Source organism: Pinus tabuliformis, chromosome 3_2, assembly GCF_031772625.1.
Source record: "Pinus tabuliformis cultivar Carrire ecotype Pingquan chromosome 3_2, CPIR1, whole genome shotgun sequence".
NCBI lineage: Eukaryota > Viridiplantae > Streptophyta > Pinopsida > Pinales > Pinaceae > Pinus > Pinus tabuliformis.
The window spans coordinates 623216333-623241234 of NC_142302.1; the positions used below are offsets into that span (position 1 = coordinate 623216333).

Consider the following 24902-nt stretch of genomic DNA (forward strand, 5'->3'; position numbering starts at 1 on the left):
CAGCAGTACAGTAGCAGCAGTAGCACACAGTTGATGGCAGCAACAGTACAGAAAGGAGATGCTTCAGAAACAGAGCAGCATGCAGTTGGACATTGTTGCTAAAGCACATTCCTCGCTAAGAGGGAGTGTTAGTTTTTGGTAGCATCGGATGTGCTCTAGCCATGAAAATTGGTGGAGAGGCTAAGGCACATGAGTTGTAAAGAACCAAGAAACTGTTTGGTGAAATTCCACCAGATTGTATATTATTAAAATAACTAATATTTTTAATGGGGTTCCTAAGTCTAAACTTAGGAAAATTAAAGTATTAATGGGTATTAATCAAAATATGGGTGAGAATATTCTAGAAAGCAGATCAAGTCAAGCTTTTAATCTTAGTTGTTGATTAAAGACTTAATCTCGGCCATCGAAGTCTCAACAAGAAAAGTGTAAGAAGAAGCCTTGGGGTTCATTCAGAAACACACCGAGAGAACAAATTGATCTAGAGTACAAAATTTTTGGGGCTAGGAAGCTGAGAAATTCGAACTAAGTGATCATTCTGCAGCAGAGGGGAAAGGATAGTTCGGGAATACTGGGCAAAGAGGCGAAGAGCCACCAGTGGAGGCAGCGCAGCACTTAGAGGGACTGACGTTGGGTCAGTCTGGGCCCACGCAGAGCCAAAAGGGCCAGCGCAGAAGGGATGTTGCCTTCACATAGAAATCTGGAGCTGTCGAGGAGCTGCCAGAACAGCCGGGAGAGGTTGACGCAGAAGCTCCAAGAGGCAGAAGAGACAGCGCAGCGCTGATGCAGGGCCAACGCAGGGCCAGCCGAGGGTTTTCCAGTTCTGCTACCGGATCAGCCGGAAACTAACAAGGGAAGTGAGGTATCTCACTCAGTTTTCCGCCATTATATTTTTCTCTGTAACTGGATTGTAGAGGAACTGACGTTGGGCCAGTCTAGGCCCACGCAGAGCCAAAAGGGCCAGCGTAGAAGGGATGTTGCCTTCACATAGAAATTTGAAACTGTCGAGGAGCTGCCAGAACAGCCGGGAGAGGTTGATGTAGAAGCTCCAAGAGGCAGAAGAGACAGCGCAGCGCTGACGCAGGGCCTACGCAGGGCCAATGCAGGGCCAGCGGAGGGTTTTCCAGTTCTGCTACCGGATCAGCAGAAACTACCAGGTGAATTGAGGTAATCTCACTCAGTTTTCCGCCATTATATTTGTCTCTATAACTGGATTGTCGAGAGGGTATCCAGCGTTGTATTCAAAATTACTGCTTAATAATATAAAACCCTCAGAGTTGTTGCACCAGTTTCCCCGCATTGGGTTTTTCTGGGGACTATTTTGTCCAAAAATAACGGTGTCCTATGTATCTTGTTCTTTGCTCAAAATCTTGTTTCATGTAATCAAATTAAATTGGTGTAGGCTGCAAAAGTAATTTACTTCAATGTTTTTCAGAAAATAACTTGATAATGTATATTAAAATCAAGTAGGAGAAGAAAATTTAGTTTCGCTGCAGTAGGGATTCCTTGAGTATAGGAATTTTCACAGGACCCTGTATAGGGAGACCAAATACCCACCTACAATCCTGTATAATATCCTATGTGTCCCCTCGCTTTCCAGTACAACAAATCATTAGAGTAATCGAGTAAAAGAGCTTACAAATCATGGAAGCAAGTGGACACTTCATAGTGGCATGCCCTTCCATAGTGGGCTTTAGCATGTACAAGTGTCTCAAAGCTCAATAAGGGGGTTAACCAAGGACCCTATTAAGTGGTTTCTACCTCTAAAGGGGGTGACATGTCCATGGTACATGAATCAAATGGTAGGTGGCATGTGATATGATGATGGAATGGAATGGGACATCAAGGGAGGGCTCCAAGCTACATGCCGCAGTACAAGGGTAGCTATAATGGGGAAGCCCACACTTGGGTATATGGATGGTACATGAGTTATCCCGACCTTTGTTTTTCCACCCTTCTTCATATGCCTTTTGCCTTTGATCAATTTTTCTTCATAACTGCTCGGGGCTCCAGGGGACGAGAGCATGATGTGTAGGATATAGCAACAAATACCGCCTTAAGGTGGGGAAATTCATCACCAACCAAGGGTTGGGACAATCATGGGTTCCTTAATGATGTAAGTGTCGAATATGAGGGGCCCTAGGAACCGGGTGATGGCCATAATTATAGGTGTTGAGCTCATGTTTGGCTTTTTCCCATGTGCTAAATTTGTATGTCCCAACCATATTTTGCCTTTTATGGTACATTTCCTATTGAGAGTTGCTAGGGCATTATTCCAGCCCCGACCCAAAGTGTGGACAAGGAAAGTGGAAAGCTAACTCCTTGTGGACCTAATGGACAAATGTGGACCCAGATGGGAAAAGTGATAAATGGCGTTAAAATGAGCGGAGAGGAGCGATGTATATGGTGTTGGTAAGCAGGACCACACAACCAAAATCGCGATTTCCCATGTAGAACCAGCCCTAAAGCTAGTAGCTAGTAAAGGAGATCACATGGGACTAGGATACATGCCTAACCACCAAATCGGGAAGAGGAGACAAAAGCACAGACCTCGCCCACTCTTTTTTCCAAATCCCCCCACTAATCCATGCCCAAAAGTGTCCATGATAAGTAAACAAAATTACCCAATTACACAATGAAAATCCATCCCCTCGGGGTCGGAAGGTCGACCTTCAAAGATATGATCATAAAAGATTGGCGATGAATCAAAAGCTAGCTCGGGTGGTGGAGATAGTGGCACATCGAACAAAGATCATGTTAATCAAAATTAACATTATGAAATAGAGTCTAAAACAATAGCAGCAAGAGAATTTTTTCATTTTATAACAGTGAAATCTTATAAGTAATCCAAGGAGAAAAGATACCAAACTATCTAAATAAGTTTCAGCGCTCAAGGGCAACTTCTACCACATAAACTAGATTTGAAAATTCACTTTCATAGCAATTACAACAGCAGTAAAACTACAGATATAGCAACAACAAAATAGCCCTTAAATTCTTCCATGATGATGCCAAACACTCAACAAATTGTCTTTTTGGCTTTTGTCAAAGCTGTTGATTTGGGGTAGCATCGTATGTGCTCTAGCCATGAAAATTGGTGGAGAGGCTAAAGCACATGAGATCTCCAAGACCCAAAAATGGTTTGGGGAAATTCTACCCGGTGAAGGAGATATTAAAATAATTAATATTTTTAATGGTTTCCTAAGTATAAACTTCGGAAAATAAAATATTAATGGGTATTAATATAAAACTGGGTGAGAAGGTTCTAAATGACATGGAACAAGGCAAATCTAATCTTAGTCGTTGATTAGAGATGTAATCTCGGCCGTTGAAGACTCAATAGAAAAAGTATAAGAGGAGGCTTGAGGGTCAGTTGGAAAAACACCAGAGTGATTAGTCAGTCCGATTTTCTAGAGCGGGGTTTGCCAAGAGAAATCGAACGAATGATCAGTTGCAGCGAGGGGCAGTGAGTGCATAGCAGAGAGGCAGAGATATTGTCGGAAGACCAGTGCAGAGGCAGAGAGGCAGACACAGAGCCAGAAGAAGCCATGCAGAGGGCAGCAGTGACTGCGCAGAGGGCCAATGGGCCTGCGTGATTGACACAGTGGCTGCAAAAGTGACGCAAAGGGCCAAAGAGGTTGCGCAGAGCCTTAGAGGGCTGACGCAAAGGGTTTCAGGCTGACGTAGAGGCCAGGAGGGTCGACGCAGTGCCTCAAAGAGGTGTTGGAGAGGGTTTCGTGGAGCAGACCTTCAGAATATCTGCTTCAGAAGAGAGGTATTACTGCTAGATTATTTTCTATGTAGGGTGAGCCAATTTGGCACCCAGTTGTACTCATAAAAGTTGCATAATAATAAAACCCTCATAATTGTTGCACTGGTTTTCCCAAGTTGGGTTTTTCTCCTACTTGTTAATTACTTGTTCAGTAATTAACAAGTAGGAGAAATAAACCAGATAGTGTAGAAAAATTTCTAACGGGTTAGACATAGAAATTTCAACAAAAGCATCGACATATATGGTTGTAAATAATAATAATACATGAAGAACATATATGGCTAAAATACACATCTATAAGTTGCACAAGCTTTAGACAACTAACCACTTCATTAAAATATCCAAGATGAAGTTCAAGTACATACCATAGCTCTCTCTTAAGGCCAGTACAAACCCACTAGATCTCCAAAATCCTAACCAGGGAAAGCAATGAAAACCCTAGCTCAACCAAGGAGCTGCAACATGCAAGAATCACACTAACAAATCCTCCAAAGCAAGATGTCCTCTTCCTTTTTTCTTCACAAAATATACCTAAAAGTTTTATCACAAAACCCTAATCTCAAACCTCCAAGTGATAAACCCTACGCCTAAACTTCTAAGATACTACAAGAACACCAAGGAACCCAAGCAACTGCAAGAGAGAAAAAGAGATCAAGTACAAACGAAGACTAGGAGAGAGAGAGAGAGAGAAGACTAGTGCACACTCTTCACTAGGTCACATCTCAACACAAGATGAATGAATGATGTGAGAAGTATTATAGCAAAATCTAGCACCTAGTGTAAAATCGCTAGGTGACCTAGACAATGTGCAACACACCCGATTGTTACCAATGTCGTATCAACAACTGCTCCCCTCTCTTTAGTGAAGGACACAATCCAACACAAGGGAGCTTCCCTGATAACTTAAGCTAAATGCTCCATAAGGATCCTACAACAAAAATCCACTAGATAAGGGTATGACAAACTAGAGTTTGCAGTGGATGAAAGAATAAGTTCAAGGTTTGAATTCAAAAGACCTATGGGTCAATCTAAACGTTGGGGTTAGGCTAAAGAGCCTCAAATAGGTTACATGAACACATCAAATCAAGAAAAATTCAAGGATGCTATACGCTATAGTTTTAGACTAGCGCATTGCAGCAAAACAATAATTTATAACAGCAGCAAATTTAGCCGCTAAAATTGTGTAAAAATGTTATAAGATGATGGCCAAATTTAAGAGTAAACTAAAGACAAATTTTGATGGTTAATAAGGCATACAACAAAACTTAAAGTTTGATGACAGCCCTATAAAATGCATGAAATTTTTTAAATTAGCTTCTCTAATGCACTTTTAAATAGTACCTAACCTAGGGCATACATCAAGTCATTAAATGTTAAAAACACAAGATTTTGCTGCAAATTAACCCTAATTTACCATAAAACAAAAAGAAAAAATGGTTTTAAGGTTTTGAAAGAAAGCCACAAATGAGAGAGACTAGTGCCTTCTCAATCTAGGCAAAATGGAGTCTAGGATACAAATGATTCTAGAGAATGTTTCGGAGTTATACTAAATTCAAACAAAACTAGAACAAATAAACTTACTCTAAGGTTTGTAACTTAGGTTCTCAATTTTCCAGGTGATTAAGGGAAAGAAAGACATAGCTCTATTTCTCAAGCACTTAGAGGAAGGGTTTAGCTTAACAAGGGACAATAAAGCAAATACCAAAAATAAATTAACTTCGCACAAAAACATTAAGCAAATAAACAAACCTACTTCATCGTGCAACATCCAAAATAAAATATATGCATCCATGAAAAGATATCACATCACATCACAAGATACACCCAAGAAAGTCACTCTACTCATCCTCCATTGTGCACTACATATGATGATCACTAATGAAGAGATGTTATGATCTAAGAGGAAATTGGCCCTCCTTATTTATGTGAGGATAATCAAGTCGATTTTCCTCATATTAGACTCAAAAACCCCTAGAAATAATTAAATCCATGATATAAGGTGGATAGGCCATCAAGCCAGCCTCTAAAGATAGCCAAAACAATGAAATAACATGAAACTAAGCCTCAAGTAGCTCACATGTGTGAGTCTCTAAGTTGCACGAAACGGGGAACGGGTACGAGTTTCCGAAACGGGAAGCGATACGAAACGCGACCTCCCAAATTTTGGAAACGGGGAAACGCGAATATATATATATATATAGAAAATATTTAAATATATATATGTGTGTGTGTGTGTGTGTGCAATCATAGAGCATAAATGATACATTATAATTTATTACACTTAAACATTAAGATTTAATTTACATCACATTTACTCATGAATGATCACATAATGAAAATAAAAATATCGGAATATCCAAAAGCAACCTTTATTAGATATCCAAATCTCAAAATCAGCCTTTATTTATATTAATATATGAGGCTGCAAGTACAATAAAGACTATAAGGCTGCAAGAGAGAGATCCAAATCAGGATTTTCTGCATCCACATCCCATTCTTTAGAAGGACCACTGTTGTATTGGGAGTCTCCTCCTACATAGTCGAACGACCTTAGTGCTCTTGATTAAATACACGTTTCATACCCTAGTACCCTACATGATTTTGATTATTGGGAGTTTCCCCTGCATAGAGGGCTTGGTTCTCTTGATTAAATAATATTTCCATACCCTAGTACATAATAAAATCCAATGGAAACATTGCAACCCCCTCAATCCTGAAATCCTGAAAAACAAATAAGTCTGCTGGATTTTGAGTGAGATCTAAAATTCTACTTTCTCCATATGAAATCCAATGAGGGCGAAACCACTCTCAAACATCCTGAGTCATTTCATGGTAATGTTAAAAATTTAAGTAAAGGATGAAAATGAAAAATAAAGGAGAATATCACTTTTACTTTAAGAATTTAACATTACCATGAACTGCATGTCAACACTAGGGCAAAAATTCACTTTTATAACTTTAGACACACATCTAGAAAATTAAAAAACAAATTTGAAAAAAAAAAAAATTAAAAAAAACACAATTCAATTGGGAAACGCGGGTTGTACGGTCTGGAAACGCGTTTCCGGCCGTATGGCCACGTTTCCGTTTCGGGAAACGTGGCCGTACGGCCGGAAACGCGTTTCCAGGCCGTACGGTACGCGGAAACGCGTTTCGTTTCGTTTCCCGGAGGAAACGACCCCTAGGGCCATAAATGGCTCAAGGGGTGTGTCCTATCCCACAAGCCTTGTATCTCAATGACAACAGTGCCTCGTCATCAAAGGAAACCCTCTCAAGCCCAACGCCATCCTCAAGAACACTAACATCATCATTAATTGCATCATATGGTTGACATCATCATGCTAAGGCATGACATTCCCATCGTAGAAGGTGTACATTCCCCTCCAAAGGGGTCCTAAGTCATTATCATTATCAATCCTCATCAGGAGAAGAGCAACATCCATAAAGAAGGTATAATGTCAGCATGAGGGCATCCTATCATCTTGTAGGTACACCTAACCTATAGGCAATGACTAAACCTATATCTTCAATGTTCAAGGCCCTGAGGCTAAGGGTCTCATCAAGGCTAACGTTCCCCAAAAGAGGTCCAACATCCATCATCAAGTGTCCTATGTCAACATTGAATGTGGTTCGACATCCTTTATAAAGTACAGGAGAAATATCATATCATCCCTCAAGGGATCCTAGATGCACCTGTAAGAGTCACCTAACACCTACTCAAGGAATCAAGTGAAATCAACAAAATGGGGACAAGAACTATAGAAGCCTCAAGGTGGACCATATTTAATGTCCAATCCATTAAAGTCTTCACACAAATATCATCTTCAAATGTCCTACTAGCTTATGATGGGGCACAAGTTACCATACTTAAGTATGGGAGGGTTATCACATGACCTTATTAGGCACTTCCAACCCTAAGGGAAGATACAGTTCATACGTTGACCCTTTCAAATGATAGGTACTAGTGCTAGGTGTTATGGTTTGGGGTTTACTTCATGAAATGTGTCAGTCTTATACTAGGTTATGCAAACCATTGTCCATGAGTCCCTGTTATTTGTCTTTTTCTTTCTTGCTTAGATATGGCCTATTTAATAAGATTTATTGATTTATCAAGTAATAACAATGATATGATCCCCCTTTTAATGATGAGCAGTTTATTGTTTCATCTGGATTGAGATGTTTGTTGAGAGTTCCTTTTAGTTTGATAGGCATAATATGCATGGATACTCTTGAGGATAATTGGCAATATAAGAGGAGGCAAAGCCCAAGATATAATTGGCTTTTGATTTCTTTACATCCCTTGCCATTCTTTTGCATTTTGATATTTGGCTTATGTTTTTTTCTCTTACCTTGTGTATTCTCAACCCCTTCTTCTCATAGGACAAGGCTAATAGGAAACTAGTACAAGCAACTAACAACAACCAATCGAAAGATGGGATAATAGATATAAGGGAATGATGACAAGTGTTAATCATGAATAACATGGAGTGCTACATTAATCGGAGCCTCATATTTGTTCCCTTCCTAGGCTATGAAAGAAAGACCCTAAGGAGGGTCACACTAGACTAGGGACACATGAAAACCACCAAGGTGAAGGGAACAAGTAGACAACCAATAGCGGTCTATAATCCAATTTCAACCTATGATCCATACTAAAATCCTTTAGACATAAATGAAAACACTTGAATGCAAAAATGGTTAAAGTACCTCGCAATACATAACCCACTTTCATCATATGAATAGGCTAGATCAATGAGTTAAGTGGCCAAAAATTGGATGAGAGGCATCCAAGGCCGACTATATTGTGGATCATGGTAGGATAGTTGGCTAGCAAGCTACAATGTCGAAGAAAAAAATTCTTCTACAGTTACATGTATATGGGGGGGGTAGCAAGTTCTTCCTCTATATATACAAGAGGTAAGGGAGACCAACAATACAACCCATACTACTTGTATTCCTTAATCCCATTGACCTAATTTTGTGGCGATTCGTCAATAATTAATACAATTATCTTATCTTATCTTACAGTGAACCTAAGGCCTTAAAAGCAACCTACAATGACCACTTGTAGGCTAGCACAACTAAAGCACTCCACTCCAAATTACATGTGTCATGCTCCAAGGTGATGTCATACACAATAAGAGTTCCAAGATGATGTAGCTACACAAGGTATGTCCACATCTTCCCATTACAAGCTTCGACAAACTTCACTAATACTCCTAATTAATGAACACCACTAGGCTAATTGACCCTCACAAGAACACTATCACAACATAGGCATCCCAAAGCCAAATCCAAGCCTCCAAATAAAAATCCACGCTATCACATGTTATCTAGGTCATGATTCCCCACTACAGATGTACAATGTTCCTCCCAAATAGAGCATCCTACAAGCAAGTGAACTCTCCTCATGGCCACAATGAAAACAGTCCACCAAATTATCAAGAGAACTCCAATGCCTAACTGAGGTCAAGCAATCACTAAGCAAGTTGTCTCCATCGTGTAAATCCACCATGGATCATCTCCCATGTGTCAATCCATCTCAAACCATGAAGGTATAAACACTTTCAAAGTAACCTAAAAAGCTAGCACTCCCTCTTTATAATGAAAATGTTTGCATCGACACCTGTCAATTCCTCTTCAACTCAACCAAACATGCTACCTACAATGCTAACACAGCATTCCATGCCAAAGAATATTGACCACCTATGAATATGAAGGAACATAACCCTCAAACAAAAACAACCTTCCAAACTCCAACATCCTCCAAGTCAACACCACAAGACAAAATTAAAGGACATCACATCATGATCCATATAAGACATCCAGCAAATGCAATCGCATCTCTATGCAAGACAAGGACAAGAAGATCACAATTATCAAAGTTACAAATTAGATATCTACACAAGTCAACAACTCAATCTTGGAATACAAGACTCGTGGTATAGGAAACAATCCATGCAAGGCCATCAACAACCTATCAACATGAGAATTCCTTTCATATACCTCAAATCCTCTAGCACCTGAACCACGCTAAACTAGGTCAACTCCCAAAACCTAAGAGAATCTTGAAGCAAAATTCACCTCATGGGCAATTCCCTCCGTCGAAAAGAATCCATCAACCATGTCCCTATACTCTACAATACTCCCATCAACTGCAAGGCTAAAATCAATCTCAGCATCATCCTCTATCATGGCATCACACCTCTTCTTTAAACAAATAGAAGACTCCTGGATGGAATAAAGCAATACAACATGACTAGCATATTCGTAGGAGGTCTACTCGCCCTCACTAAAGATTTGGGTGCTCAAACATACTCATAAGCTTCTTAAAGACTAGAAGGCATCCAATCTCTCACTGGAATGTACACATCACTAGATCAGCAAGTAACATTAGAGGCCATCCTCTCTCGCCCCTCTAACCAATGCAGTATTTTACATCAAAATAACTCCCCATGATACATTTGTCAAGCAAGCCACTAACAAATCATTCTTCTTCAACCCAAGAATAAATAAATCATAATCCACCTCAAGAACATCACATCAAGGCATCTAGATCGAAATGGAGAGAACTCCTCCCCCAAGATAAGCGGCATCATCACCAATCTCACAGTCATGCCTCCCTCTTGCTTTTGAATCTTGTTGAACCATATGTCATATGTCTTGAAGCTCCATTGTCTACAAACCATCCAACACTAACATAGTGTTAGAGGACAAGACACCAAATCCATATCTATCCTAAAAATATATATAATATGAAGAAGATCCTTCACCTATCATAGTTAAAAAAACATTGGCATCTAACAAAAGAAATCAACCATCTATCACACGTCCTAGACATCACAACTGATAAAAATATGTCCATAACAACAATAATGTAGTAGATCCATCATCTCTCATCACAAGAGAAACTCATTAGAACTTCTCACATGTGCAAGTTCTCATCTCAAGCAAACCTAGGGTTTCACACCCAAGTTCCAACAATCCAAAATAAGGTCAATCACCTCTCCCAGGCAACCTTCAATCGAAATACAAGCTCCTTCTTGCTCTAGAATAATCTTGGCCAAAGGAAGCTCTATTACCATGTTGAAATTTTGTCAAATTGATTTTCAGGCAAAACACAAAAATTTTGCCGCTTTGAATGAAGGATTTCTAGATATTAACCCTATGAATTTTCATCCTTGGGGCTATTGTGAAATAGAGTATAAAATAGCAGTAGAAATAGTACAATATTTCACTTTCTAACATCTCAATATTCTAAGCAATCCAAGGAGAAAAGATACCAAACAATCTAGATAAGCCCTCAAGGAAAAAATATCCCACAAACTAGATCAGAAAATTCGCTTTTACAGCAGCTATAACAGCAATAAGGTAGCAGATATAGCAGCAACAAAACAGTCCTTAAATTCTTCAATGATGATGTCAAATCATTCAACAAATTGTTCTTTCACTTACCTAAAATAATCATGACATATATAATTGTAAATAAAAATACATGAAGAACATCTATGGCTAAAAATAAATCCATAAATTGTGCAAGTTTTGGACCACTAAAAACTTCATAAATATGCTCAAGATGAAGTTCAAGTACCCTATAAATTTTCATCCTTGGGGCTATTGTGAAATAGAGTATAAAATAGCAGTAGAAAGAGTACAACATTTCACTTTCTAACATCTCAATATTCTAAGCAATCCAAGGAGAAAAGATACCAAACAATCTAGATAAGCCCTCAAGGAAAAAATATCCCACAAACTAGATCAGAAAATTCACTTTTACAGCAGCTATAACAGCAATAAGGTAGCAGATATAGCAGCAACAAAACAGCCCTTAAATTCTTCAATGATGATGTGAAATCATCCAACAAATTGTTCTTTCACTTACCTCAAATCATCATGACATATATAGTTATAAATAATAATACATGAAGAACATCTATGGCTAAAAATCAAATCCATAAATCGTACAAGTTTTGGACCACTAAAAGCTACATAAATGTGCTCAAGATGAAGTTCAAGTACATCTTGTAGCCCTCTCTCAAGGCTAACACAAACCCACTAGATCTCCAAAACTCTAGCTATGGAAAATAATGAAACCCTAGCTCAATCAAGAAGCTACAACATGGACGAATCCTCCAACAAATCATCCAATATAAGATGTCGTCTTCCTTTTATTCTTCCTGTTCAAATTCAACTATGAAATTCATGAAAACAAACACCTGTTAATTTTCCAGAGTGTTCTATGTTGTTAAATCACTTTAAACAATTCCTTCCAATTTCAATCACCCCGATAACAGATAAGCAATTATAAATAGAACAGTGAACAATAAATGCACAATAGAAGATAGCCAAGCACAATGACACACAAAGATTTGGTCAAAGACCAGGGGAAAACCCCACAAGGGTGAAAACACTTTGATCAATTCTTCTTCTATTAGTCAATCAATGTTCACCAAGAGATACATAGTCCAATTTGTACATCCATCAACTTGTCAAAGTCACACTTTGACTATCCCAAAACAACCAATCCAAAAACCATATAATGATGAGAGAGAAAGTCAAAACTGGTCAAAGATACCAATCTGAAATTTTCGGCCCATGAAAGTACAGACAATTATTGCCAAAAATGTTTGAGAAAATTAGCCATTAAACTTGAGAGTGGGTGTTTGTAGGCAAAAACCCTTCAGAAAAGTCACCATTAAATTTGAGAGTGTGTGTGTGTGCGCATTTACAGAAAGTCACAAAACCCTTTTAGAAAATTCACCATAAAATTTGAGAGAGAGACATTGAGTGTGTGTGTATAACTTAAAATGATATTTCAAAATTATATAATTTCATTAATACAAGCTCTATAAATAATACAAATTATAAATTATAATATATATTATATAAAATTATATATACATGAATTGAATTATATATAAAGCTTAAAACCTAATCATATTATACTAATTTATATTAATTTATACATAAGTTAGGATTCACGATGTGTGTGTGTTATAATGTGGACATGGGCATAAATGGGTGATTCAAGTTAACAAAATGGGTAATTTAAGGAGACAATCTAGTAGTCGCATTCCAATTTCCACTGCAATGGCATTTTGATTTCTCTTGAGGCGAGATCTATGTTGTGAAAATTTTGGCAGCGATTTCATAGAATGTATTTAACTACTGTAGAAAACCATTGAGCCTCCGACCTTCAATAAGATAAACCATATATTTAAACAGAACATTCCTTCAATTTTGAGAATTAAACGAATTTCAACAAATTCCTCTGGAAAGAATGAATTTACAGGCAAATTCATGTGTCATATTAATGGATATGAGATTTACCCATATATAAATGATGAATTTAAATGTATTAGTTCGCAATCTCTTTAAATTCAGCAAATTTTGAACTTCATGGAGGAAATTAGCTAAACATGGTGAGTTAATATAACCCATGCACCAATCCATCATCATCAGTGTGGATTGTGTATGTTGGATTTTAATAATGATGTGCAACCACATGATGGCCTTACTACTCTTGTAGGTAGATGATGTTATAGTTTCTAGAGAGCTCTTTTCAAAGACTAGTAAGGCATTAACTTTTGGGGTTACTCCGAAATTGTTTACCCCATGTTTGAGGGTGCTTCATGTGATGTGGGGTGCATGGTGTGTTGAATGCCTTTGATTGTGTCGTGACAGACATACACATTGAATATAACTTACTCATGCATTGTTATATCTTGACTTGATGCTTATGTGGCACATTTCCTTGGGAGGATGGAGACCTATGTGACTTAGTGACAATTTTGATGAGGCGTGCACATGGAGGGCTTGTTCCATTGGAGGATGACTCATTTAGATGCGGGGTATGGGAAACTAGGAGGAGGGTGTCGAGCCCTAGGTAGCATGGCGACACTTGATTGCTTGCATGGAGGCTTGAGCTTGACTTGAGGATGCTTGGGTTGAGGAGTGTCCATGTAGGTGTGATGGACTCAAAAGCACACATGGAATTGGAGGGAGCATTGAGGAATTAGAGGCCTTTAGAGGATGAATATCGGACACTTCTTCGCAATGCTCACATTGGGACCCTTGCTTGATGGATGTGCATACCCTGGAACTTGATATTTGCCACTTGAGTTAAAAGTTAAAACACTTCACATGATGACCCATCTAGTGATTAGTTAGATTGCTTGTTGTGAATATTATCCACTTTGTTATTAGTTTCCCCTCACCTTTCATATAAATAAAGGGAGGACAGTGCTTTCCCATCATCATGTTGATCAAACACTTCAAGTAGAGATGTGAGAGTTAGAGCAAACTTTTCTCGTTCATTGTAATTTTACTCTTGTCTTGAGCACTATGGTTCTTCAATATTTTCAAGAAGAAGACAGGGTTAGGTTTTCCCTAAAAAGACAAAGGAAGCTTGGGTTTGGGAGAAAACAAAAAGGAGAAAAGGGAACACTTGTTCTTATGGTTCTTGTGAAAGAGAAAGATTACAGTTTTATGGCAGTGGCCCTGGTGCTACTTGGAGTGCTTGAGGTGGAGAATATAGAGGAAGTCTATTTTGTTGTCTCTTGTACATTTGTGTGATGCAAGCGTAGGAGCCAAGGAGGACTTGCTGATGTGTATGCTTGGTCAGTTGAATCTTTGGAGCGACCAGGTTTTGTTGGGAATGATTTCTAGTTAAGAAGAGTTTATGGCTAGGGTTTTGTTATGGTTTCCTTAGTTACAGTTTCGACTCTCGAGAGCATTGGAGAATTTTTAGCTTGTGACAAGCTTCAAGTACATACCTGTAGCAGCTTTGAAAAAACTGTTCTCAGTTTGTATGTGCTTGTAACTTCATCTTATGTGGATAGGAAGAATTCCTTGCCGTCCAAACTTTGTGTACTTGCATGTTTGATTTTCAGCTTATATTTTCATAATGATTGAGTAGTTTCTTGTGTTGGTTGTGCATGCCGACTTAATATAATAGTGAGCAGATTTTGTTAAGGGAATCGAGTCTTGACAGCAATATAGATGCTAAGTGGGCATATTTATGGTTGTTATAAATCTACTATAATAAGTATTTTTCAGATCTGTTTGTGTTGGGAAGTGTTCCCTTAGAGTTGGAAAATATTTCCCTTGAAGTACAATTGCTCGGTGTTTATTTTCTTGGGTTGCCTTTTGTATTCGGTTAGACAGAAGTAAAATAAATATTGATATGATTTAGATTTCAGATTTAATGCTAAAGTTGAAAGACAACAGGACATAGATCAGGGAAACCTCAAGGTTGAGGTGGAATTTTCAAATTTGCATTAAAATCCATTTCCTGGAAATTCCAACATAAGGATCTTATGGCCTTGTCTTTTTGTGCTAACAGTATCTACAAAATATAACCTTTTTCATCTTGATATATAAGTTTTGAATAAATTATTTGACTATGTTCCAAAATGAAAATTTATCCGCATGTAAAATAGTTTGTAGGAGATAAAGCTATGCTACCTGTTTGCATTCTTCCATGCGCCTTTGAATTTCAGCAGATTCTAATTCCTGCTTAAATGGTAAATTTTGGTTAGCGCCTCTCCTCATATGAAATGCTTTGAAACCTATTATAATAGAAATATGAAAGACTAAATAAATCCCAAGTGGCATCCCTTCGTAGCTGAAAAAAATTACAAAGAGTGCTTAAAAAGTTAAACTTGTGCTAAAAGCTGGCATATTCAAAAATAGGGAGTCAGACACAGTTACATACAACTATACACCCAGAAGTAAACTATTTCGATAAGTTCACATGAAATGAAATATTAAAAATGATAAGCTAAGATAATTTCGTTAATGTCCATTATGCAACTCCAAAAAGTGCTCAAGATAGAAAGACATATTCAAGGTCAGGCTCCCTGAAGGTGTGTTCCAAGTCATCTAGATATACAATGATACAATCTTCTAATGGCCCAATTAAGTTCCTGTCTAGTCAACAAGAGACGGCTCAGTGTGTTTAGAGCATAATTGAAGGGGAGAAGGTGATCTATGGAGATGGTAAATAATTGGGAAAGTGAAGAGGACTGTGAAAACCAACCTTGTGCATGACCTGTGTGGAAAACAAGGCAAGGGCCTCTAGGAGCAGAGTGTTGGAAAGGGGTCTCTCTCTCGCCCAAAAGCAAAGCCCCCAAAGATTCAAGCTCCATGTACAAAAGAGACTAGATGAAAGATGACCTCAAGGTGAAAGAGGTGGGCACCAAACTCCACCTAAATAATGGGTTGGGAAACCATACACTTGCACTAAATGATAAAATTGAGAAGCAAGGTTTGGATTCTCTCAATCCTGGCCCAGTTGGTCTCTAACAAACTCAACCCCCAAATCTTTCAACCATAGAGGATTGTAGGTCTGATAATCATCTCCAAGAGGCTACACAAACTGGACCCCCAAATAAGTGTAAGTTGTTATTATCTCAATCTCAACCCCCCAAAAGTAGATACGTAGATCAGACAAAAAAAAAAAAAACATGTTTGTGCATTGAATATCATAACCTTGGTTTTCCAACGTTGACTATGAACTGTTGTAGGTTACAAAACTAGCAAAGACCAACAAGACAAAGTCATAAGCGAAGAGAAGCAAGGAAATCAACACCTCAGGTAGAAGGTTGCCATCTCACCTTGTTGAAATTCTATGACAAGTGTAGTAGAATACAATTTTATGTTGGATAATTACTTCGTAATAATTTTTCACACAATATTTTATGCCACTGCTATCATTGAATAATTACACTCAGAAAATTTCAACAGTAATTGCAGCGGATGTAGAAATTTCTGTTTTCCCACCCCGGTTTTCAGTTTCACCTTATTTCTCCCATATAGTTAAATGCCCATTCCCATATCCATACATTTAACACTGAAAAAATAAATTTTGCTAAAAACACAAATTCTGGAAATTTTACAGAACGCTGGAAAATGCAGAAATAAAATTCAGCAGTTACAAACAGCCATTAAAACACATTTAAACACAGAAATTTTTTGTCAAGGTGACCCTGGAAAAACCCCCTACAACTCTTGGGCAAAACCAGTTCAAGAGCTCTTCTTTATTTCTGAAAATTGCCTTTTTACAGTGAGAAATATTCAGCAAAAAATCAGCAAGCAAATTTACAACTTATCTCTTTTCCCGTGCCTTACAGCAATCTAGAAATTACAACAAACAGGACAGCAATAAATGTTGTACGGCCTCCACGACTTTCGTGCCCACTTTCAGCATTAAATGTTGTTGTACTGCCAGCATTAAATGCGTTGTACGGACTGCAATAACTGCGTTGTACGGACTGCAATAAATGCATTGTACGGCCTGCAATAAATGCGCTGTACAGCCCTCGTTTTGTGTGCAAAAAAACCAGCAAACTGCTCCTCGATTTTTGTGCAAACCACTCCTCGAAAATCGTGCCAAAATCTGCCTTTCACTGTGTGCTGAATCAGTTGTACAAATCTGCTCAACTGCTGCCTTAGAATGTGTGCCAAGCTGTTGTCTCCTTCTCCTCCCTGCTTAGAAATCTCTCTTGCTCTCTTGCTCTCCTTCTCCCAATCTGCTCATGAAAAAATGGATGACCTTTTCCTCCTTTTCCTCATTTAATCTAACCCTAAGTGACTTTTGGGTGATCCCTAAATCCAATGGCTGAAATAGATTGAGATCTATGGCTGAGATTAAATGCTCATTTAAATCTCACTTTATATTTTTTAATTCACCCCACTTTAATAAAGACCCACTTAGTCATTTATTTCCAAAGTCACTTTTCCTTTCTAATTTTTCATTGACTTTATAAAAGTCACTTTAAAATTAGGCCTTAGTAACTTTATCACTTAAAGTCACTTTTAAATTAGATTTAACTTTATAAAAATTATAAAGTCACTTTAGGAGAAAAAATTAAATTCTTTTGGACACTTTTCCCTAGGCCAAAGATCAAAGCCTTGGGGAACCACCTGTCCTCTGGTACCAAATTTCAACACTCCCTCTTACCGAGGAAGGTGTTCCTCACCACACCCATCTTGTTCCTGAAGTACTCATGCTTGTCCCATGGTAAGGCTTTGGTAAGAATATCTGCAACCTGCTCATCAGTGGGAATATACTCAAGCTTCACAGCACCCTTCTGAACACAGTCTCTGATGAAATGATATTTGATCCCGATATGCTTTGACCTGTCATGAAATACTGGATTCTCCATGAGTTTAATGCAACTTTGATTATCACAGTAAATCACCGAAGGTCTCAACGGCTGACCAAATAAGCCAAACAACATCTTGCGAAGCCAGATGGCCTCACAACTAGCTAGACTGGCTGCCATATACTCTGCTTCCGCTGAACTCAATGCTACTGACTGTTGCTTCCGGCTGAACCATGACACTACTGCCGAACCCAACCCAAAACAACACCCTGAAGTGCTCTTCCTATCAGAAGCACAACCTGCCCAATCAAAATCAGTGTAACCTACCAATCTCACTCCATCCCCCTGCCTGTAGTTCAGACCATAATCCATTGTTCCCTGCAAGTACCGCGAAATGTGTTTTGCAGCCACCCAGTGAACCTTCCTAGGCTCACACATAAACTGACTCATCGTGTTGACTGCAAAACAAATATCTAGTCTAGTGTTGACCAAATACATCAAGGAACCAATCAGCTGCCTGTACAATGTGGGATCCACCAACTCAAAATCCGAAGCATGAAGCTTCTTCCAGTTGGTGATCATCGGTGTCGACATGGGTCTACAATCCTCCATATGGAATCTGCCAAGGATGTCCACAATATACTTCCCCTGCCCCACGAAGAAATACCCCTCCTCTTGCCACACCTCCAAACCCAAAAAGTAATGCATCAAGCCGATGTCCTTCATCTCAAACTCCGCCGCAAGATCTCTCTTGCAGTGCTCTATGAGTCTCTCCACACCTGTAATGACCAAGTCATCCACATACAGCACCAGAATGAGAGGCTCCTCACCTATCACAATAAAGTAAAGGTTCGGATCTGCCTCACTCTTTGTGAAACCCAACCCCTGCAAGTATGTATCTATCCTGGAGTACCAAGCTCTGGGAGCTTGCTTCAGGCCATAAAGGGCCTTCTTCAGTCTGCACACATGGGACTCCTTCCCATGCACCTCAAAGCCCTGTGGTTGCTCAATGTACACCTCCTCCTGTATGAAGCCATTGAGAAATGCAGTCTTCACATCCATCTGGTGGATCTTCCAACCCATCTCTGCTTCTATCAATATAATGGAGCGGATCGAAGTATATCGAGCCACGGGAGCAAAGGTCTCCTCATAATCAACTCCCTCTACCTGGGAGAACCCTCTAGCCACAAACCTCGCTTTGAATTTCTCAATGCTGCCATCTGCAGCATGCTTTACCTTGTAAAGCCATCTGGAAGTAACCACGGATTTGCCCTCAGGCCTCGACACCACCTCCCAAACATCATTCTTCACGATAGAAGAATACTCCTCCTGCATGGCCTCTCTCCAGACCTGCTGGCTAGCTGCCTCCTCATAGCTAGAAGGCTCAGAGTCAAGGATGTTGGTAACCATTTCCATATAGCTACAAAACGTCTCAGGTGGTCTACTCTCTCTGACTAGCCTCTTCGGCTCAGCAACAGATGTGGCATCTCTCAAGGTGTCCTGAAGCCACTTGGGCTTCCTCTTCCCTGAGCGCACTTCTCCCACTGGAGAATGAACCTCCTCCTCCTCATAATCATCAGGGGCCTGAACTCCTGACTGTCTGTCTGTTGTCCTCTTGCTTGCACCTGAACCTATAGAAGCTGAGGTACCGTGTGAACTGTCCATCAGTGGACTCCCTAGTGAACTCCTCTGTGAACTGCTCTGCATGCTGCCCGGAGCACCACCCCTCTGGCTCGGTGATCCATTGCTCACTGACGGACCTAACATCCTCATAGATGTACCTCCTGATCCCTGCCCACTGGATCCCTGCGACTGACTCAACTGCTGCTAAGGGTCTGGTTGATCCAGATACTCTAACTCCCGTGATCTCCTAAAGGCCCTGTCCTCCTCGAACTTCACATCCCGCCTAACAACAACTCTCCTCTGTGCAGGAATGTAAATCCGAAAGGCCTTTGAGGTCTCACTGTAGCCCACAAAGTACCCTTCTCTGCGGTGGGCTCTAATTTGGTCCTCTTCTCCTTGGGTATGTAGGAGTATGTAATGCATCCAAAGATACGAAGATGACCAATATCAGGCTTCTTCCCAGAGAAAGCCTCATCCAAAGTCATGTGCCCCAAGACACGATGCGGACTCCTGTTCTGCAAGTAAACAGTTGTGTTGCAGGCCTCTGCCCACAAGAACAATGGCAACCCCTGATCATGTAACATGGCTTTGGCAGCCCCTACGATGGATCTGTTCTTCCTCTCCGCAACCCCGTTCTGCTGGAGGTTGTAAGGAACAGTGAACTCCCTCCTAATGCCTGCCTCCGCACAATAGTCAACAAACTCTCCAAGGGTGTACTCTCCTCCATTGTCCGACCTCAGGGACTTGATCTTCCGACCTGTCTGTGTCTCCACAAGAGCTCTAAACTCCTGAAACCGCTTGAAGACCTCACTCTTGGTCTTCAAGAAATAAATCCAGGTCCTCCTGGAGTGATCATCAATGAATAAAACATAGTACTCATATCTACTCAAGGAAACATGAGACATCCGACCGCTCACATCAGAATGAATCAAATCAAGTATCCTAGTTGCTTTGCTGTCACTGTTGGGAAAAGGGGATTTGGCAAACTTGCCCATCGCACATCCTCTACAAGTATCAAGGTGATCAGTACTGAAATCTGGTACACCTGTAGCGATCTCCCGCAAGGTCCTCAAGGCTCCATGATACATATGTCCCATCCTGCGGTGCCAAATCTCACACAGCTCAGAACTGCTAGCTCTGCTGTCGGTACTACTGCTCAATGCCACAAGGGACTGGAATGCAAACTTGTACACCTTTGCATGGCGTACACCTATCACTCTCGCTGAATCAGCTGAAGTGCCCCTGGGATACATCAACACCTGTCCTCCCCTGAACAGTACCTCATATCCTCTGTCCTCCAAAGCTGAGACGGATATGAGGTTCTTCCTCATCCCTGGCACATAAAGAACATCTGACACCTTCAAGGGAGGTTTGGACTCCCTCTGAAATGTCAAAGTCCCCACACCGACTGCTCTAACAACTCTATCATCACCGAGTACTACCTGTATATCAGTACCACTCTCTGAAAGCTCTGAGAAGTACTCCCGGACTCCTGTCATGTGACGTGAAGCCCCACTGTCCACATACCAGATACCTGAAGATGCTCCGCTAATAGAGGGAAAAGCATGCTCCCTCTGAACCTGTGTGGCAGGTGATCCTGCACTAGAGGACTCATACGCAGTGAACCCAAACTCCCAGTCAAAACAAACTACAAAGTCCGCAACCTCTGCTGAAGCTGCCACGTTTTGGTTCTTCCCCTTCTTCTTCTTCTTCTCCGGACACACAACTGCATAGTGTCCCATCTTTTGACAATTCCAACACTTCACCTTGGAATAGTCCTTCTGTGTGTCACCCTGTTTACCTTTGCCTTTGCCTTTGCCCCCACCATTGCTTGTGGAAGCTTGCTTCTTCCCTTTGCCTTTCTTGCCTCCTCATCCTGCTCAACTGGCTTGGCTACCCCAAGCTGACCTTTCCTGATCTCCGTCTGAATGCAATCATCCCAAAACCTCTCCCATGTGGGAAGGGTCTCACGTGCACAAACCCCATCAGCAAAGTTCATCCATGAATGGGGGAGGCCATTCACTGCAATCTGCACCAACTCAGTGGGTTGAATGGCCTCTCCAATTGTTGCCAACTCATCTCTCACATTAGTAATCTTTGTGAGATATCCAGCTGCACTATCATTGCCCATCTTAATGTTCTTCAGCTTCTCCTTCAGGACCATTTTCCGGTTCTCATTGGTACTCTGGTAGAGATTGGACAATGTTGTCTACATCTCATGGGCATTTCTCTTTCCTCTCACATGAGGAATGCAATGGTCTTTGACTCCGTCTAGAATCAGCCTCTTACCCTTGTTGTTCTTTTTATTATACTCAGCCAACTGAGTAGCATCAGTAGGCACAACAACAGGGTTCTGTGTGGTATGCACCATGATATCCCAGACTTCTGCCTCCTCAAAGATACTCTGCATTCTCTCCTTCCAAACGCTGTAATTTGTATGCCCATCCAACCTATCCTCCACCCTCAATCCCAATGACATCCTGTTGTCCTAAAACTGAAAAAATAGCACTGCTGTAGTAAAGATAAAACTGTTGTTTGTGAAAAATCAGCTTGCTGGAATTTTCTGAGTGAAAAATCAGCAGCTGTAATTTTTCTCCTTGCTATCCCAAACTGCACTTTAGCACTCAAGCTCTGATACCATGTAGAAATTTCTGTTTTCCCACCTCGGTTTTCAGTTTCACCTTATTTCTCCCATATAATTAAATGTCCATTCCCATATCCATACATTTAATACTGAAAAAATAAATTTTGCTAAGAACACAAATTCTGGAAATTTTACAGAATGCTGGAAAATGCAGAAATAAAATTCAGCAGTTACAAACAACCATTAAAACACACTTAAACACAGATATTTTTGGTCAAGGTGACCCTGGAAAAACCCCCTACAACTCTTGGGGAAAACCAGTTCGAGAACTCTTCTTTATTTCTGAAAATTGTCTTTTTACAATGAGAAATATTCAGCAAAAAATCAACAAGAAAATTTACAACTTATCTCTTTCCCTGTGCCTTACAGCAATCTGGAAATTACATCAAACAGGGCAGCAATAAATGTTGTACGGCCTCCTCGACTTTTGTGCCCACTTTCAACATTAAATGTTGTTGTACGGCCATCATTAAATGCATTGTACGGCCAGCATTAAATGCGTTGTACGGACTGCAATAAATGCATTGTACGGACTGCAGTAAATGCATTGTACGGCCCTCGTTTTGCATGCAAAAAAACAGCAAACTGCTCCTCGATTTTTGTGCAAACCACTCCTCGAAAATCGTGCCAAAATCTGTCTTTCACTGTGTGCTGAATCAGTTGTACAAATCTGCTCAACTGCTGCCTTGGAATGTGTGCCAAGTTGTTGTCTCCTTCTCGTCCCTGCTCAGAAATCTCTCTTGCTCTCTTGCTCTCCTCCCAATCTGCTCATGAAAGAATGAATGACTTTTTCCTCATTTTCCTCCTTTAATCTAACCCTAAGTGACTTTTGGGTGATCCCTAAATCCAATGGCTGAAATAGATTGAGATCTATGGCTGAGATTAAGTGCTCATTTAAATCTCATTTTCTATTTTTTAATTCACCCCACTTTAATAAAGACCCACTTAGTCATTTATTTCCAAAGTCACTTTTCCTTTCTAATTTTTCATTGACTTTATAAAAGTCACTTTAAAATTAGACTTTAGTAACTTTATCACTTAAAGTCACTTTTAAATTAGATTTAACTTTATAAAAATTATAAGGTCATTTTAGGAGAAAAATTAAATTCTTTTGGACACTTTTCCCTAGGCCAAAGATCAAATCCTTAGGGAACCACCTGTCCTCTGGTACCAAATTTCAACAGCGGAAACAGCAAAGATCATAGAAAGACAAAAATGCAAAATCAAGGCATTTATTTTACCTTGGGAAACCCAAACTTGGGAGAAAACCCAGCAACTTCTCTTAGGAGAAATTGTTCTTCAACAAGGTTTGCAAATCAGCAATTTGTCTAGAAATATATGCCAATATCCAAGTCAAATACTAGTCAAGCCTGGTCAAAACATTCGCTAGTCAAACTAGACAAAACATCAGAAATTCAACATTGGTCAACTCGGCAACACTCCTGTGGTCAACTACAACTTGATCGATTTTGGTCAACTTAATCCAAAAATTAGCTTGGTCAACTCTAATCAACTTAGTCATATAGAGATCAAACTCGCTGGTCAAAGCTTCTTCACACGCGCAACCAAGAGAGAGAGAGAAATTAGGAGGATGTTATCCAAACCTGATTTCTCCTTCTCTCAGGCTTGCTCTTCATTGGTGATCAAATGAGATGTCACATCATCTATTTATACATGGCAAAGGGGTGTGACAACCCAAGGGACATGTCCCTTCAATGGCTAGCCGACTTGTCTTCTTTTTGGGCCGACTTGTAGACATGCGGGAATACCTCCCAATGCTACAAAAAAAATCAACACTCCCTCTAAGCAAGGGAAGCGTTCTCCTTAGCTGAAAACATATTTCTCCTTAGATGAAATTTATCCTCCACAAGAAAAGTTCATGAGCTTGATATGTTGATGTAATGTCTCCTCACATGCACATCTACAAATATAAATCACTCCATCCCGGAGCAAGCAATGTGAGTATCCTGGGACATTTACCCCTAGCCAAATCATCATGGCTCCATGGGTCAATCTCCCCTGGTCAAATGAGCATGGCTTCTTAGGAGGTCTGCCCTTGGGGCATTCACCCTTGGCCAAATCAGCATGGCTTCTTAGGTGGATGGAGCATTAAAATTCAGAAATAATGTATATATACATATGAGCATGGCTTCTAGGAGAAGTTCTGCCCTTGGGACATTCACCCTTGGCCAAATCAACATGGCTTCTTAGGTGAATGGAGCATTAAAATTCAGAAATAAATGTGTGTGTGTGTATATATATATATATATATATTGATTGAATGATGCTACAAATGTGGGAGGCCCTTGGCTTAAATACAACCTTGGGTGCCTCTTGATGAATGGACATGATCTATTATCATGCCCTTCACTTAATCAGTTAATAATTACAGAAATTAAGATTAATTTACATAACATTGTCTTCCTCTTGAAAAGATGTTTTGTCCTCAAAGCATACGTAACAACGGGTGTTGTTGACGCTTTTGTTTCCCAAGAAGCTTCTTTTTCTGGTAAGTCCTTCCACTTGATCAAGTATTCTTTGATTACTCGTGATCGCAACTTCTTTTCCCTGATGACGATGATACCTTCTGGTTTTAGAATGACCCTTCCTTCATCATCTACGGTAGGAAGTGTTGTTTGTGTCTTCCAATACTGATTCAAAGGTGTATTCTACACATGTTTGTTAAGGATCATACAAGGTGACAGCTCTAAAGAAAAATTTGATACAAGTCTCAACACAGTCTTTTTAAGCCTTAACT

The 24902-nt window shown here is 39.9% G+C and overlaps 1 protein-coding gene across 6 annotated transcripts in view; it reads right to left on the minus strand.

Annotated features, from left to right (window-relative positions):
• Positions 1 to 24902, minus strand: part of LOC149182170 (uncharacterized) — a 227006-nt gene that overhangs the window by 148836 nt on the left and 53268 nt on the right. For all 6 annotated transcript variants that reach the window (XR_016257054.1, XR_016257056.1, XR_016257053.1 and 3 more), the window contains one exon: positions 15236 to 15283. Coding sequence is in view for 1 of the 6 variants with exons in the window: in XM_089416777.1 (XP_089272903.1) it covers positions 15236 to 15283 (48 nt within the window). In the remaining 5 variants the exon portion in view is untranslated. The remainder of the gene's footprint in view (positions 1 to 15235; positions 15284 to 24902) is intronic.